The sequence below is a fragment of the Physella acuta genome, unplaced genomic scaffold (genome assembly GCF_028476545.2).
Source record: "Physella acuta isolate Inbredline_101_S28 unplaced genomic scaffold, ASM2847654v3 ptg001322l, whole genome shotgun sequence".
NCBI lineage: Eukaryota > Metazoa > Mollusca > Gastropoda > Physidae > Physella > Physella acuta.
The window spans coordinates 631,410-647,984 of NW_026732837.1; the positions used below are offsets into that span (position 1 = coordinate 631,410).

At 31.9% G+C, this 16,575-nt stretch overlaps 3 protein-coding genes across 5 annotated transcripts; 2 read left to right on the plus strand and 1 right to left on the minus strand.

The window, feature by feature from the left end:
• Nucleotides 1–2,843: 2,843 nt before the first annotated feature.
• LOC131958376 (glutaredoxin-like protein C5orf63 homolog) lies at nt 2,844–4,011 on the plus strand. Its single transcript, XM_059323389.1, has 2 exons — nt 2,844–3,319; nt 3,581–4,011. Exons 1-2 carry the CDS (start codon nt 2,981–2,983, stop codon nt 3,752–3,754), a joined length of 513 nt encoding a protein of 170 aa, XP_059179372.1. The 5' UTR covers nt 2,844–2,980; the 3' UTR covers nt 3,755–4,011.
• A 1,935-nt stretch (nt 4,012–5,946) lies between these two features.
• LOC131958375 (DNA-directed RNA polymerase III subunit RPC3) lies at nt 5,947–12,660 on the minus strand. 3 transcript variants are annotated; one of them, XM_059323388.1, is made up of 14 exons: nt 12,475–12,660; nt 10,705–10,972; nt 10,420–10,596; nt 10,208–10,302; nt 9,909–10,022; nt 9,079–9,171; nt 8,570–8,650; nt 8,420–8,471; nt 7,937–8,064; nt 7,404–7,487; nt 7,211–7,312; nt 6,911–6,960; nt 6,318–6,464; nt 5,947–6,128 (listed from the first exon to the last, which is right to left on the minus strand). In XM_059323388.1, the coding sequence occupies exons 1-14, from the start codon at nt 12,619–12,621 to the stop codon at nt 6,035–6,037; spliced, it is 1,632 nt and encodes a 543-aa protein (XP_059179371.1). In that variant the 5' UTR covers nt 12,622–12,660; the 3' UTR covers nt 5,947–6,034. The 3 variants fall into 3 exon arrangements, with proteins under 3 accessions (XP_059179371.1, XP_059179369.1, XP_059179368.1); XM_059323386.1 differs by having other exon boundaries at nt 10,202–10,302; XM_059323385.1 differs by having other exon boundaries at nt 10,196–10,302.
• A 479-nt stretch (nt 12,661–13,139) lies between these two features.
• On the plus strand, nt 13,140–15,816 carry LOC131958365 (protein pygopus-like). Its single transcript, XM_059323362.1, has 2 exons — nt 13,140–13,368; nt 14,756–15,816. The coding sequence occupies exons 1-2, from the start codon at nt 13,324–13,326 to the stop codon at nt 15,218–15,220; spliced, it is 510 nt and encodes a 169-aa protein (XP_059179345.1). The 5' UTR covers nt 13,140–13,323; the 3' UTR covers nt 15,221–15,816.
• The last annotated feature ends 759 nt before the right edge of the window (nt 15,817–16,575 follow it).

Sequence of the window (16,575 nt, forward strand, 5' to 3'; positions counted from 1 at the left end):
GGTGTGGTGGTTAGGGGAAAGGAGTTAAGATTCCCTTTCAAACCTGACGGTCTATGGGGCAAGTGAAGAAGAGTTCACTTGTTTCTGTGACCTCGGCATATGAAGAGATAGTGTGGCCCAGCCGCCTTTACTTTCCCTAACGTGAGTTAGGTACCCATCAGAGTTGGGTGGACTCAGGGACGGTCTACTGTCTTGAACCCGGATTCGAACTCGTCCCATTTGGGGGAAAGGGGGGGGGGGGGGGTTATCGTCCTTGACTTACTGATCGTGTTTTAAAATAAAGCAAATATTTTCAGTGACAGAAGTGGAACTGTCGAATTCACAAATTATGAAGTAGGGGGCCTACTGAAAAGTAGAAAATAAAAAAACTAAATAGCGGTGTATGATACGCCGCGGGTCGGCTCGTTATATTTATTATTTAGTCAATGAATAACAGATCTGGCTCCAGATGTTTCGATTTTCTTGCCATCTGTTGTATAAAATAAAGCTTAGATCTAGATCTATAGCCTAATTTAAATATCAAGTTGTTAGTAGCAGTAGATAAGTAACATATCAATCTGAAGATCCTGCGTCTAGATCTAGGTCTAGTAACACAGTAAGTAGATCTAGATTGTTAAGGAAAAATTTAAAATGTCAAGATGATCAAATATGTAATATTAAAATTGTAAAATCAAGCTAGATCTAGAGGAGTTTACACTTTTCGGACACACACCAAAAATTACGTAGGACCGAACACTTCGTCGGTTTTTGGCTCATAGAAACTTTAATTAGCATGTCTCACGCGAAACCACGGCGCCTGCACGTAAACTGTTCATTTATGAACACTTCCGTGTCAAGTACTTCCGTTTCCTTTCTCAAGAATTATTTTTAGAAATTTTTTAACGTTGCATGGTACGCACATTTCTATTTTTACACCAGCCGGATGAAGTGACCTAGGGTTGGACTTAGGGGCAAAACTTGAACCAATCAATGCTTAGCTAAAAGGTTACACTATAAATAGCTTCTATATATGTATGGAACATCGTAAATGTCAAGGTTAATGGGTTTTTTCGTGCTTGAACAATAAAAAAGGGGTGTTCGCTAACTTATTTGGCCTTACATGGGAGCGGACAGCAACACAAAAATATTATTAAATAAGAATTTAGAGCATAAAAGGGGCTGGTTATTGAAGGGAAAGGGTCAAAATAAGGTCAAGAAGGCAGTGGAATGCGAAAGAGGAGGGGGAATCATGTGACCTGGCTGGCTTAGCAGCGTACTGCGCGAGCCGCAATGGCTGAATGGGATGAACTTTGGGAGTGTGGGGAAAAGGTTTTATACTATTAAAATTACCTCACAAACAATCAATAACACAATATAAATGCATATAATATATGTTTTTATTCATTAAATTGACTTTAAATTATTCTAAATGAACAAAAAGTGCTATGTCCGATGACGGGTAAAGGTGTCCGAACACATGTAAAACTGTATTACATGTGTTCGAACACACGTTAAGACCCGCCAGTCACTATAACAAGAATAGCTTAAGTTCTATGCGTATGAATACAAAATGACACACACATTATTAAAGTAGAATGGTTGCGGATAGATATGATACTTTTTTTTGTTTTCTATGTTAAGCGGTTACTGAATGAGACCGCATGGAATTTTTACGTTGCGTTTTTTCGCTATGTGTGTCCGAAAAGTGTAAGCTCCTCTAGATCTAGACTCTAAACTAAACAAAACAGAAAACAAAAACTGAAAAAGACAATGAAGATTTTTTTTTTTATTAAGAACCACGAAATAAAATGCCGAACACTTATTTTAAATATGATTTGCCTTTTAAAAAATAAAATGTAACAATACGTGTCAGCTACAAAGACACGAAGGTCTAGAACTGGCGTTATTGTCTAAGGATTAATTTTACAAAGACATTTCTGAGCTATTTCCCAAACACCAGGGACGAACCCTTGATATCTGGGTCAGTCTCAGGTTCCAAGAACAAACAATTCTTTGTTGTCTCGGATTCTGCTTTGTTTAAGCCACTGGTTCGTTGCCGAACTGGACAGTTTCTTTATTTTCAAGTACCTCTCCTGTTAAGAAACTTTCCTAAAAAGAAAAACAGGGTGCAATAGAGGAACGTAAGAATTAAACCTAGGGTTAGAAGAACCGAAGGTTTGCTACCTCCGGCTTGCCGTTCGGCAGGCGAAGACAGACCGGAAACAGATGGATTTATTTATAATATAATTGTCATGTAATCGATTTTATGAAAACGAATGAATGATCTATCTAGAATCTAGATTAATTAAATTTATAACTTTTCTTGAAATCGTTGCTGAGATATTTTATCATTGGAGTTTAGGCATATAGACTAGATAGTTCTAGATCAATAGGCCATACTCGGTCAGAGTAGGTCATTCTAGATTCTAGATCTGTTTGTGTTAGTATATATATATTTTTTTAAATCTTCAGGTTCACAGCTGTCGACAATAGGTCAAAACAACACCAAAAGGGTTAAAGTAGCAGTATATATTATTATAATTTAAAACATTATTATTATAATACGACACAATTTAAGTAAACGAACTAAGTGAGGTTGCATAACTATATAATAATTTGATAGTTAAATTTTAAAGCGAAAATTTATTACTAAGCAAATTTAATAATGAATCTAGATTGCCTAAGAGGCAATGTCAGTGGGAATAATCAAGTAAAAATGTCAAGGAAAATAAAATTATAAACAATAAAATAGAAAATTTGTTTATGTAGGTGTTTTTTTTTTTTAAAAAGACGGGCGTCGGGATTATCGATCTGTTTTTTTTTTTGGTGTGGTATCGCTAACTTTGAATAACGATACCGACAGGAATAAACATCAGTACGATACTATCCTGCTATGCAAGTATCGTAGAATTAGGCCTCGATTTAACCTAGAATCTATCTACTTATTACTTAACTATAGTTACTATAGGCCCCAAGACTAATTTAATTATTATTATATAAAATGAGAACATCACTATTTAGATCTATGTTGTTAGTAAATTATTCTGTTGGGATCAGCTCAAAGCGTTCGATAAGATCTAGATCTAGTATTACTTCTAGCATTATATCTAGATTTATTACAATAAAATGCATTAACAATCCTCCATCATGGGCTTCGAGCAAAGCAGGCACACTAGGCCAATTTGATGGCAAAAAAATGACATACGCATTTTTAAATCTTACCAATTTTCACAATGAGTCCACTAATCGAGCACGACCAGTTCTTACATTGTATACAAAGGATCCCTGTCCCCTTTGTGATGAAGCATTAGAAGCATTAGGACCAGCATTACTCAATCAGGTAGCTAGACCACTACTGGTGGATGTAGATTGTTATTAATATTAATTAAAGTGTACACTTTATTGATGTAATGATTTCAATTTTAAGATAGCTTGGGAATTTTTTTTTTAATAAAAAATCTTTTGAAGTAGTTTAGTATAAGAACAAGGTAATATTTGTTCTGCAATCATTAGAAATCATGCAGGGAAAGTAAAATTGAAAAATTATTTAAGAAAGTAATATCTATACTAATAAGAAAATGTATATATATATATACTGCAGGTTGTGTTACAAAAAGTAGACATTACAGCACCAGGCAATGAACAGTTTTGGAAAGCCTATCGATATGACATTCCAGTGTTCCATCTTGATGGTAAATTTCTTATGAAACATAAGGCCAATATTGATGTCTTCAATGAAGGTTTAAAGAAATATTATTCACAAAAAGATATTTAAAATAAAAAGAATTATATTTCAGTATCATATGTAAAAAAAATTGTAACTCTTTTTACAAGCTTTTATATTGTTTGCAAGGTTTGTTTGTGGGTTTGTGGCAAATCTTGTAACTCAATTTTGACAAACTTCTAATACAGCAAATTTATTCAAACTTTCCAAATTTGTTCCATATCAATGATAATACAAGTCTATCAATTTTTAATTTAATTAGATGTTTAATTAGTCATTAGAGATTAATTAAACAGTTCCGGAACTAAGGGGAGATAACAAAATTTAACCACGCAATATATTACTATATCCAATAACAGAAGGGGAGGTAACTAGCTAGATGATATCACCCAGTCTGGTGAGCTTTGGTTCATGAAAATATTTGCAATCGTATAGCTGGTCGTCCCAGTGAAGGTTATTAGGGGCAGATAATATATTTTTATATGATTTGAAACTTAGGGGAGGTAGCAAGATTAAGAACTATCCTGCACTTATCTGTGGTCATAGGCTGCTGCTTTTCAAGGGGGCCAAATAATCTGCTTTTAGATATGGTGAGCTACTGATTTTAAAACAAATATTTTTTGTCTTGTCAACTTCATAAATTAGGAATCACTAAAAGTAGTGGTCCGCATGGTCGAGTCGGTAAACTCATGGCTACTATACTGAAAAGTCTCGAGTTCAAACCCTCGGGCAGATGAAGTTCATTAGCTGGGGACAGCCACTCTTCTAGGAGAGACAACTCCAAAATCAAACAACTGCTGCCTTGTAGTTTGTTCTAGGCTGCACAAAGGCTATGGAAGCAAATCCAAAAAGAAAAGCAGGCTGAATTCGGAGTCAATGGCCTCAATGGCGCATAACCAGTTGACACATATACTTAAATGTGCTGGAGGGGATCCCTTCCAACACTAAAATTAAGAACGAAGAAGAAGAAGACTAAAAAGTAGAAAATAAAACAAATATAAAAAACCTTTATAGCAACAGGTTGCTCATGAGATCTTTTACATATTTTAGTGACAAAAGCTTTGTTAAAGAAAGTAAATTAGTTTTATTTTCTTATTTTCAGTGCCTTTAAAAGCTTCTTGCTAAAGGTTTATTATATTTGTTTGTGCCATGTGGCAAATCTTGTAATTCAATTTTGACCCACTTCTAATGCATTGATTTTGTTCAAACTTTCCAGATATGTTCTTCTCTGATGACAATGCAAAAATATCTCATTTTAATCTAGACATTAAAATCATATTAATAGATTAAAAAATGTAATAATAAAATGGGAGATAAGATTAAATATTATTGATTGCTTGATCAGCTATCCGACCACTGTGAACTAGCCGATAATTTGGTCTTGATGAAATCCTCAACACATTTTGGTGACCAATGCTTTTATTAGAGAAAGCAAATTAGTTTTATTTTCTTATTTTCAGTGCATTTAAAAGATTATTATTAGAAAGTTTTTTTTTTAGTTTTTTCATTACCTTGTTTGATCATGTGTATGGCAGCTTTGTGTCAATTCAGCCTATCAAACTGACTAGAATTTAGTTGGTTCACTTGATTTTTATGACATTCGATGATTTTGACGGTTTAACTTTTAAGGCACTAGCGGTTTATTTTAAACTGGCTTTGGTTAAATTAACATAAAAGTAAATGGCTCAATAGTCAACTAATTGGATAATTATGCCTTGGAAATTAAGGTGTAAGGCCTGGGCAGTAAATTAAGAAGAGCCAGATGTTGTCCATCTGTTAGGCACCTTCTCTCAGCACAGATGAGGTCCCCAAGGGAAAGGTATTACCTATAGAGTTTGGCCTCAGCTGTGTGACAGAGCTACCCGAAGGAAACCAGAGTTGGCAATTCTATCGCCCAAAGGGCTACACTCCTATTTGATTGAGGAAGGTTGCCCTCCCCAGCCATCAAGTCTCAACTGCCCAGGGGTTCAAACTCAGGGCTTTTGGGCTTATAAGAACCAGACCCACAGTATTAAAACCAGAAGAGCTAATCATATTGTTAATTGAGGTTTCAAAACATCATTGATTTTTATTTCACTTGCATTTCTGAATATAATATTTTGATGTTTAAAAGTAAAATCTACAGATAGACAGAAATCTGATGTCAGGTGGAATGGATGTATTACCATGATGCAGTATAAAAAATAATTGGTGTCCACTGTGGAAGTTTTATACCGTTTCTACTTTATGCAACAAACAACAAAAGTATTTTATGTCAGTAAATAATTTTATTTTGGTATCAACCTAAGTAACAGTTATAAATACATTACATTCAACATAACACAAGGGAAATTATTTCTTTGGTGGAGGTGGCTGGAGTGTGTAGCTGAGATAAGTCTCTAAAATAAAAATGGTGTGATCCAGCTGTATCTCACACAGCTCTAGCCTGGAACAGACATTGAGAATAATTGAAATACAGATCCTGATTACATCGCTGTGACAATAACACAATTTACAATGCTAAAAATTCAGCAAGATAAAAAAAAGATCGAAAACTTAGACAAGGAAATATGGTAAAGGATAATAAAAGTAAAAAATAAGTCACAGATGGAAAGGTTGGTAATGTTTTTCGTACATTTTAGTTGCTTCAGCCATTTTCTTCAACTGTGCACGTTCACTTGGTGTCACCATCTGCTCCACTTCTTCTTTCTGCTCTATGGCACCATCAGCATCTAGAGATGCAATGATTGCTTCCACTCTTTCCTGTTTGTCCAGTAAACGTCTGGAAATAAAAAAGCATACAGATGTGGCGGTTCATTTTAGCAAGTATAAAGTAGTGGCTTAAAAAAAAAACTTTTCAAAAATGTATATCATTAATGTAAACCAGTATCTCTGGTTTGCTTTAATTACTCTCATGATCATATGCAATAATTAAAAATGTATGTCAGCAATTAAGACAACAAAATGATAACCACAGTGTCTCAATTAAGATATATCTATAGCACCTATTTCAATAATGAAACATTACTGAATAGGTTAACAGCATTAGTGTTTACAACAACCATGTAAAAAACAAAATACCTCACTAGTGAGGTAGGGGGGGGGGGGGGGGGCAAAATTTTTTTGATGTTTTGTAAATTTATGTTAACATTTTAAAGAATACTGCTGTATTTTTGAAAAATACCATGAAAGAATATTTGTAAGTAAAGCAAAAACAAGTTTACTTACTTGTTTTCAGACATACATTTCCTTCTTCGGATCATAACATTTACCTCTGCCTATAACACATGAAAACAATCTAATAGTATTTGTTTGCATAATAGAGATTATTTTGAGAGAGCAACTCAATCCAACTTGAGGGGTGATATCACATCAAAATCTTATAGTGTTTACTCATCTTTATTAAAATATGAAGCTTTCAATTTAAAATGAACTACAATTTTTTTTCTCATAAATAAAAACTAACAACTATTCTAACCGTTGAAAACTACATTGTGTTTTTTCATGTTTCTAAAATTCTTTACTTACTTGATAACATTTTTCTAAAAGCATCCGGCTGAGCTGTATCAAATTTACATTGAAAAAATAAAATGTGCGCGTGGGGGCGTGATCAGGTGTTTTTGAAAGCTCCTGCAAAAAATTAGTAATCAAATTAAGTTGAGTAAAAAATTTGGACTATTGGATACTTGGTCATTACTTAACCAGCATTGCAAAAACTTACTGTGAGAGCAATGAAATTTTCAGCAAACATCTTATACAAGAGCTCTTTGGCCTCTTTTGGTGGCAGCATGGCTCGCTCTTCAACCTGCATTGTTAAAAAAATCAGATATAATTTTCTTTTCGTTAAATTTTCAATTTAATAAAAGTATTAGTTAGCATTCTTTAAATTTAAATACAACTATTGATAATCAATTGTGGTAATAATTTTAAGCTCATACTCAAACAAAAAAGATTAACAAATATACTAGATATCTTATGGGGTAAAACTTTTAAGTAGCAAATATCATAATCAGTTATGCAATGTATTTTCAATTTTAGATAAATAATTATATGAAAACTCATTTAAATTAAAAAAAAAATTAATGATTTGATATTCGTATAAAATATATTTAAAATCTGTATTTAATAACTTCAACAGCAATGGCCATTTTGAATTATTTTTAACAGCTAAACCCATATTTACCAGCTAAAAGTAATATTATTATAAGTTATCTAAAATGAAAATATAACTTGTATAACCGATTACATTCTAACCTGTTTTTGTTCTACTTGTTTGTCAGTTAACAAAACACGAAACATGCGTAGAGCTTTTGACCCAAACCTTTCTAATATTATAGTTTCAATATGTGATATACAAATTGCTTTGATCGCTTTAAAAAAATCTGAAGAATAGTTAGGGAACAATCACAAACTTGATGAAAGATGTTTTAAATAAATACTTGGTTAATGGAATGATTTATGAACAAATAACATCATATTAAAAGAATTACTACTTGTAAAACTTTTGTGAGTGTGTTACTGCTTTAATCATAATGGGAAGTGCAATTGTTGTTGATCATGCAATTATCCAGACACCACAATATGATAAAATATATGATATATATATGCAAAAGAAAATTCAGAGGTATGTATATAGGGTGTAAATGTTTTAATGGGAAGAGTATTGTTGTTGATAATGTGAAAGGTTGTGGTATAAGTAATTTTCTATCCAGGAAGGCTTTTAACCCCAAAGGATACTAATTTGATACATTCCACCTCCACTCTCCCCAACCTTGGTAACAAAATCAAACTGCAAAAAAAAAAAAAGATATTTTAAATGGAATGGAGAAAACAAACACTAACATTTTAAGTGTTATACAACTGCATTAACACAAACATGCAACTTACACAACATTCTGATAAACATTTTAAATACTGCTCTAGGGTAGTTTTCTGCATGGCTTTGTCTTTAGGAAGGGCATTATAAATCTGAAAATACAGATATTTTATATTTTATTTTTTTATGAAAGAAAACTGAAAGCTCTATGTTATCAACAATAATAAAATCAAGAACTGAAAATTTTCCTTTACCACAAACTTTAAAAATTATTTCTGTTATGTCCCTTTATGTATAGTAGCCTCAAAGAAAAGGCCACAAGTAGATAGAGGCATTATTGGGTTTGTAAACATGTTCAGGCTGATTTATTTTTTTAAACTTTAAAACCCCTAGATTACCATTGAGCTAAAACAGCTGATTCATCATTTGTGAGACGCGTTTGATAGCAATTTAATTAAGTCTTATTGGATCTTAGCAATTTTATTTATTTCCCACATAGTATCTAGTTTCAATCCCTACAGTATATAATTTTTAAACCATCCTTTGTCAGTTCATTATTTGCTGAAGATTAGTGACTTACTTCTGTCAGTGATAGAGGGACACTCTCTGGGGAAGTTGGTAGAGTTCTGGTTTCACTTAGACGTAACATAGTCCTCATCACTTCTGAAGCTTTCTGGCATTAAAAAATATGTTGACTTGAATTGACAATCTACTATTCAGTTTGTTGTTGTTACAAGTAATCACTAAACTCTAGGTAAAATTTTGTATAAAAATAAATTCTGAAAATGAAAATTCTATACTGATATGAATGTATGTAGCGAATACTTCTGGATCTGCCAGTCTTTTACATTATTTGTTCATTTTGTAATGAAATTGCAACAAAATGTAAAAGTTTTACAATCACATAAGGAGAGTTAGCCTTTTAGGGTAAAATTAATATAGAAACACAAGACAATTGGTTTAAATTTGAACATAGGGAAATTCAAAACTTATGCAACTCAGAATATATAATGTAGATTCAGAATTACTAAAATAAAAAACATTTTTAATGATTTAATTATGAAAAAAGTGAATTTCAAGAAAAAGATAATTGATTTCTGTATTAGTTAATAATTTTTGTTAGTTTTCAAATTTACTGCACTTCATGATATGCACCAACTGCTTGTTTACATTTGACCTGACACAATGACCAACTGACAATTTTTAATATTAGTAATAATATTATTATTCTTATCAACATCTTTGAGCTTCATTTAAATTCTGAACAAAATCAAAGTCAACATCAGTTATCATTAAACAACTCTCATTAAAAAAAAACTGTAATAAGTGCGCAGGTTTTGTCATTTTGGGGTTGCAGTTTAATGAGTTTGTCTGAACTTTCCAAATACATAACGTGCAAAAGAATAGAACCTGATCAATATTTCTGGCAACTGCAGCAACTATTGCCTGGTCTCGAAAGTGATGGTGGAACTGATGTACATTAACACACCAGTATTCAGATGCTCCACAACCAGCTGAATCTGACTATAGAAAGATTGTATGTCATAACAACTAAATTACAACAATCAAATCTTTAATACATCTAACACAAGAAATCCAGCATTTTGCAAAGTAAAACTAAATTATCATATCCTTATTATTGTTAGAAAATTACATTTCAATCCACTTTATCGAACAATTATATATTTAAATATTACATTTACCATTACTTGTACATCAGCAGCATCTCCACTATCTAGTTTAAGTCTCTTGCTAGAAGTTTCAGGATTTGTTGTAGCAGGACGCTTAGATCCAACAACAGGTTCTAAAAAATAATGTCACATGAAGCCCATATTAATTCTTTTAATTTCACCAAAATAAAATTTCTTCTTATTAAATCATCATAATCATTACTAAAATTTAAAAACACCAAAGCTTTTACCAAAGTCCAAAGCAGTTGGCAATGAAAATAACAGCTCAGGATCAATAACAGTGCCTGATGCTACAGCAAATTTTCCTTCCTTGTCTTTAACTATATCTTCACATCTACGAAGCAGCCGAGCCTTTACAAGAGTTGTAACTTTATCCTTTACAAGACTAGGAGATATCTCAGGGAGAGCTGTTTAGTAAAAGCCAAAGAATTTTAACATAACAGTAAGTTATGTATGTGTATGGTAACTGTATAAACACCAAAGAAGTTGCCTACAATTACTACAAACATGCTCACCTGAGGCAATAGATACCAAAGAATCATTTAACTTGGATGTTGTTTTTGAGACAGCACTGCCTAACCTAGATTGTCCCTGTAAAAGAATTTCTTCAACAAGCAACTCAGCTGCATCACCAAAGAGCATTTTAGCACAGTGAATATAGCGTGGGTATCTTAATCTCCAAAGAATAGCATTTGCTGATGCCATATACTCTATAGAGCCAGACTTGCTTTGAGAAAAGGTTACTATGTTCTGCTGAATTAGGGAACGTATAGCTTGCTTCACCTAAAAAAAAAAACAACCCTCAATTAATGTGTGTTGTAGTTGTAGCAGTATCCTATAATGCCAAAATAAGAGAAACTTCTTAAAAGAGTGTTGGATTACTGGTGGTTAATTGAACACAATTATGACCAGCCAATGTCAAAACTTTAAAAAAAAAAAAACGTTATATAGGCCTATATAAACTATAGTCATTAACTTATAGATAGAATGCAAGGATGATGTATAGGAAATAATTATTAAAATTTAATTATAAAATGTACACAGAATGTACATACAAGTAAACAGGCCTTATTAAATACAATTTTATTAAAATTATTAATTAGGCCTATAATTAATTTATTGATTAACAAATTAGGGTCTAAAGTCACTAAAAGTTGAGTAAAAGATCACAGTCATACATGAGGTAAATTAATTAGACTTTATTAATTACTATCAAAAGTAAAATTAAAATAATCTCTAGATCTAAAATCTAAGTTAGGACTTCTGCACTTCTAGTCTTCTGTTTTAACTTAAAAAATAATAAAACAAGTATAAAAACCATTGTGATATCAAACTTTTTAAATGCACTAAAAGTAAGAAAATAAAACAAAGTTTTGTTCTGTCATGAACACTCATTACACATTTTAGAGATCAAAGCTATTATTAATCAAGTTTGTTTTATTTTCTTGTTTTCAGCTTGATATTAATATTATACGAGTTTCTTTTATTTGTTAAATTTTCCACTTATTAATATTATATTAATTATAAGAGTTTCTTTTATTTGTTAAATTTTCCACTTATTTCAAATGAAGTTGACACTATATATTTTATAGGCCTATAGGCTAAGACTACAAATGTTTGAAGTAAAACCCAATCAGTAGCTTGTGAACTCTAAAAGATATTAAGCTGCCCCAACTTTTTTTGTGGACAATGAGAAATCAGCCAACCGTGAACCAATGGACAAACAGTTCACCCTATACGGCCCTCTGATTAAGAGATTGAGTTTTTAAAAATATTTTGTCTCCCCTTTTTTTAAAGATTGAATATGGTAACTTTAAAATAAATTCACAATTGTCTCTCTAATAATAAATTAGATTTTACTTTTAACATAAGATTTTGGCCGATGCTAGCCGGAATACGATACGCATGCACAATGGAGAGAAACTATGACTTGCCATCGCGGCGATGTTTTTGATGGTACTGCGTATGCGTGTGTTTACAACTGCAGATCCCTAACACCAACCCTAATCCTAACCCTAACAACCATAGGTCACTGTGCATGCGCAGAGCTATCTTTTGCTAAGTGGAGACGGGGAGAAAAATCTTCCAAGTGGTCACTCTGTAAGATTTTAATTAAATAAATAGTTTAGAAGTGAAGTCAAGTCTGATCATAGTAAATCAATATGTCATATTGTTTTTAAGTTTTCAATAATTTTCAACTAGTCTATCAAGTTGTTCTTAGTTGTCAACTTCAACTTTTCAAGTGAAGTGAAGTAGGCTATCAATTTCAATTGTCATTCGTGTACCTGCAATATCGTTAGTCCAGATTTGTGAGCAATAATACCGCAAGATGATGTTTTATTTCGGACTAAAAATATACCGACAGCAGCGAGTACTTCACCATAGTATTCTTTAAGAATTTGATAACAAAGATCAGTGTTGATCCGCGACATGATTGTTTTTCTTACGTTTCTTAGGATTCTTATTTTTGAGGCAACTTTCTAAATCGTTCCGTGAATATTTAAAAAGTCTAATTTATCCACGATAATAAAAACTTTTTAAATTTATTGATAATACAATTAGGGTCTGGATCTTTATGGCATATAAATATAATATTAGTGATAATTAATTATATGATTTTACAAATTCCTTTCTTCGAATAGACTCTCTAGAACCAATTTTGAAAGATTTTTAATTTCGTTTCTACTGACCAGTAAAATGTATTTCATCTAGAAAAGCCAAGTTTTAAAAAATGTATATACAGAGTCAAAGTTATCTTATTATCTATTGAAAACCACACCCATGTTTTATTGTTTGGCTGAGAATTTTAAATAGATAGAAATATGTTAACAAAAAATGTTTATAGAAATTTTCTTAAAACTCCACCTGTCAACCAAATTACCCACATTATTGTTTAAATTAAAAGGAACAGATAAATACTTAACTGGCAAAATATACCGGATGCGATTGAACGGGATAAAAACGAAACAACAACAGTTTAATAAAAATTCGACACAAAATTACAAAGTAGTGATCCACAACTAGCTCTAATCTCTAGAACTAGTAATAATCCATATGAATGCAATTTGATTAGTTTTTACAATCTAAACCATATTCATTTACTTTACTATACATTTCTTTATTCAACTATTATTATGAGAATTCCACAAATGGATGACAAAAAGTCGTCCTCAAGTCAGGTAAAATTTAAATTAAACACAAAAACTAGATCTAGATCTATGCCTAAAAATTAAAAAGTAACCTAAACGATAAAATAAAACAATTACTTAAGCTACAGAATTAAGTAAGAATAATCATTTATAATGATATAGCATCAGTTATTATTTATTATTTATTATTCCGAAATTGTGCAGCAGTTAAAAACAGTAAAACCATGGCGAAGTCTCTCGAGCTGTTCCGGAAATACTGTTAACCGTCATATTTTATTATTCCAAAATTGTGCAGCAGTTAAAAACAGTAAAACCATGGCGAAGTCTCTCGAGCTATTCCGGAAATACTGTTAACCGTCATTTATATTTCGCCATATTTTTAATAGGCCCTACACAATGTTTAAAAATGTGCATGGATTGATTTTAGGTGCATTTTAAATACTGTTTTGCTATTTTTTTTTTGTATTTCTAATTATTTTAAGTGTAAGGTACTAATTATTGCTGCTACTAAACATTGTTCTAGTTCTTCTTACTACTTTTAACTTTAGTAAATCAGTAATCTATTGTTTTAAGTACGTAAAATTGGCCGAGACTAGTAATGTGAAAAAAAAGGTGACTCCTTAAATTTTAGTAATTATTTCACATTTTTAGGAGGATTCATGTTTTAAAATTTACAAAAATGTTTCATTTATGTACCTGTTTTTAAACAATTGTGCTAAAACTTTTCAGTAATAAATAAAGACTAGTGATATTTTCATCAGATGCAACCAAGCTGATGTACTTTAGCAGCCATCTTGTTTAAGTTATTTTTTTTGGTAAAATTATAGTGGGTGATTCAGGGGAAGCCACTCTATTTTACAGATGGCTGCTGTTTATATAGCAAATCTTGCCAAACGCTGCTGTCTAAAGTTAATTTCTGGCCTATATTGATATATTTAGCCATTGATTTTGGTTTATTATTCAGTTATCTACAATATTTGACACAAACATATCATAATATACCTCTATTAAAGCCTTAACAATGAGGTAACTTTTTCGCACATTACTAGCCTTGGCCAAATTTTGCACCCAAAACGATAGATTACTGCTATAATTTATAGGCCTATTATTATCTGCCTATAAAATACTATACATAGTATAAATACAATTGTTAGCTGCATTGTGGCTAATGCAATAAGTAATAAAACAGGTCATGTTAGTTACCTCATAAATTAAAAACAATTACAGGTACAATGGACGTTTTAATCCAAGGTCTTTGGCAGCACACAACAGTGCCAAATGTCCAATGTACCTTTAATTATCTTTAATTTGTGAGGTAACACGACCTGTTTTATTACTTATAGTAGATCTATATATATCTAGATGTTGCAACTTTTGTGTAAATAATTTATTATTGTTTTTATTTTCTTCTTTTCAGTTAAAGAACACTCTAGCTGAGCTTTTACCTGGTCCGTCTCCGCCACCTGTGTCAACCTCAGCCTCTATTATAGTTGCACAAAACCCATTTGATGATCATGTGCCAATCAACTCTATGCAGGGCAAACCTCTTCAGCAAATGCCTCAGCAACAAGGAGGACCAATGGGTCCTGGTCAGGTGGCTCCATCTCATGGCAAAGTATACCCTCCTAATCAGCCAATGGTTTTTAATCCATCTAACCCAAGCGCCCCTCCAATATATCCTTGTGGTGTTTGTCACAAAGAGGTGCATGAGAATGATCAAGCAGTTTTGTGTGAAAGTGGCTGCAACTTCTGGTTTCATCGAATGTGCACTGGGTTGACTCAGGATGCATTTTTTATGTTGAAAAAGGAAGTATATGCTGAATGGGTGTGTGACAGATGTCTAAACACCAAAAGCATTCCACTTGTGAAGTTAAAACCATAATTTTACTCACTTTTAATGAAAGGCTAGTATTTTTCATTTTACAAATCTGTATTTTTTAATATTACAATAACAGTTTAAGAAATGTAAACTTATCTAATTAATATCTCTAAAATGTTTTACTTTATGGTTAAAACATCAGTATTTTTTATCACTACTAGTTCTTCCTTTTTAACCTTCTATAAGTCTTTATATATCCTTATACTATATTTGAATGATTTTGATATTATTTTTATACAAATACTTTACAATAAGAATCTAAAATTTTACTTTCATGTAGGCATCAACAGGTGTTATAAGAATTTGCATTTTACTTTGTTGGATATGTTTAAAGATTGTTGTATTTATAAAGAATTGTTTAAGTATAAAACTTACAAAACAGATTTACTCCACATTTTACAAGTAGTGTTATAGTTTATTTTTAGTGTGACATTATCTATTTTTTTGTTTGTAAACCAGAATGACATTTTTAGCCACACATGCTTTTATGTTATTATCTGTCCAGCTCTACAGAATGACATTACTGAATAAAAGAATGTCTCTTGCTAGTACTGGCTTCTTCTAGATGTGCAGCAACATTAAAACTTATTTTATAAGTTCTTGTATTTTTGTGTAATTTTATAAAGTTTTTCCCTTAATGTAACTAACTTTGAGTTAAGTACCATATGAGCTGGGTGGATTCAGGTACTTTCTGCAGACCTGAGTCTAGAACAAATTTAAGACTTGACACCTTAGTTATTTTTCATTTTAGCTGCTAAGTTACTATACAAGTGAGTATTTGAGATGAAATGGGAAGAGAGACTCAATATTTTTCTGTAGGCCTTATGGGATAAAACTTAACTTCCTCATTCTATATAATAGTTTCGCTGTCTGTCTATCTATCTATCTATCTATCTATCTATCTATCTATCTATCTATCTATCTATCTATCTATCTATCTATCTATCTATCTATCTATCTATCTGTCTGACAAGAACGCTGTAGAGAAAACACAAGGAAAATAAAAACATGCATAGTAATTCGAAAAACGAAGTATGACGTCGACACATTTAGCACAGAGTAGAAAATAATCTCAAGCCGGATAGTGCACACATTAATATGACGTCATTGATTATCGAGTAAACATTCAATACAAAGGCAATTTGGTCTAATCTAAGTGGTTTGCGTGAAGAGTTTCTTTCATACAATTCTTCGGGTAGGGGCGAAGCCCCACCCCCGCGTAAGAACGTCTGAGACCCCCCCCTCCCCAACTCAAAAGAAATTTCCTCATCGATACTCTATAATAAAATTACCGCCTAATTAATGTGTCTAATCTAAAAAGTGGTTTTCTTGCCAATTTCTTTAATGCAATTCTTCGC

Bases quoted from the DNA above. Each gene is read 5' to 3' on its own strand.
- LOC131958376 (XM_059323389.1), top strand. From the start codon at position 2,981: ATGAGAACATCACTATTTAGATCTATGTTGTTAGTAAATTATTCTGTT. The intron at 3,320-3,580 runs GTAGCTAGACCA...TATATACTGCAG, and splicing joins GACCAGCATTACTCAATCAG to GTTGTGTTACAAAAAGTAGA.
- LOC131958375 (XM_059323385.1), bottom strand. From the start codon at position 12,621: ATGTCGCGGATCAACACTGATCTTTGTTATCAAATTCTTAAAGAATAC. The intron at 10,303-10,419 runs GTAAAAGCTTTG...ATTATTTTTTAG, and splicing joins GCCAACTGCTTTGGACTTTG to AACCTGTTGTTGGATCTAAG. The intron at 6,465-6,910 runs GTAAGTAAACTT...TTTTATTTCCAG, and splicing joins AAATGTATGTCTGAAAACAA to ACGTTTACTGGACAAACAGG.
- LOC131958365 (XM_059323362.1), top strand. From the start codon at position 13,324: ATGAGAATTCCACAAATGGATGACAAAAAGTCGTCCTCAAGTCAG. The intron at 13,369-14,755 runs GTAAAATTTAAA...TCTTCTTTTCAG, and splicing joins AAAAGTCGTCCTCAAGTCAG to TTAAAGAACACTCTAGCTGA.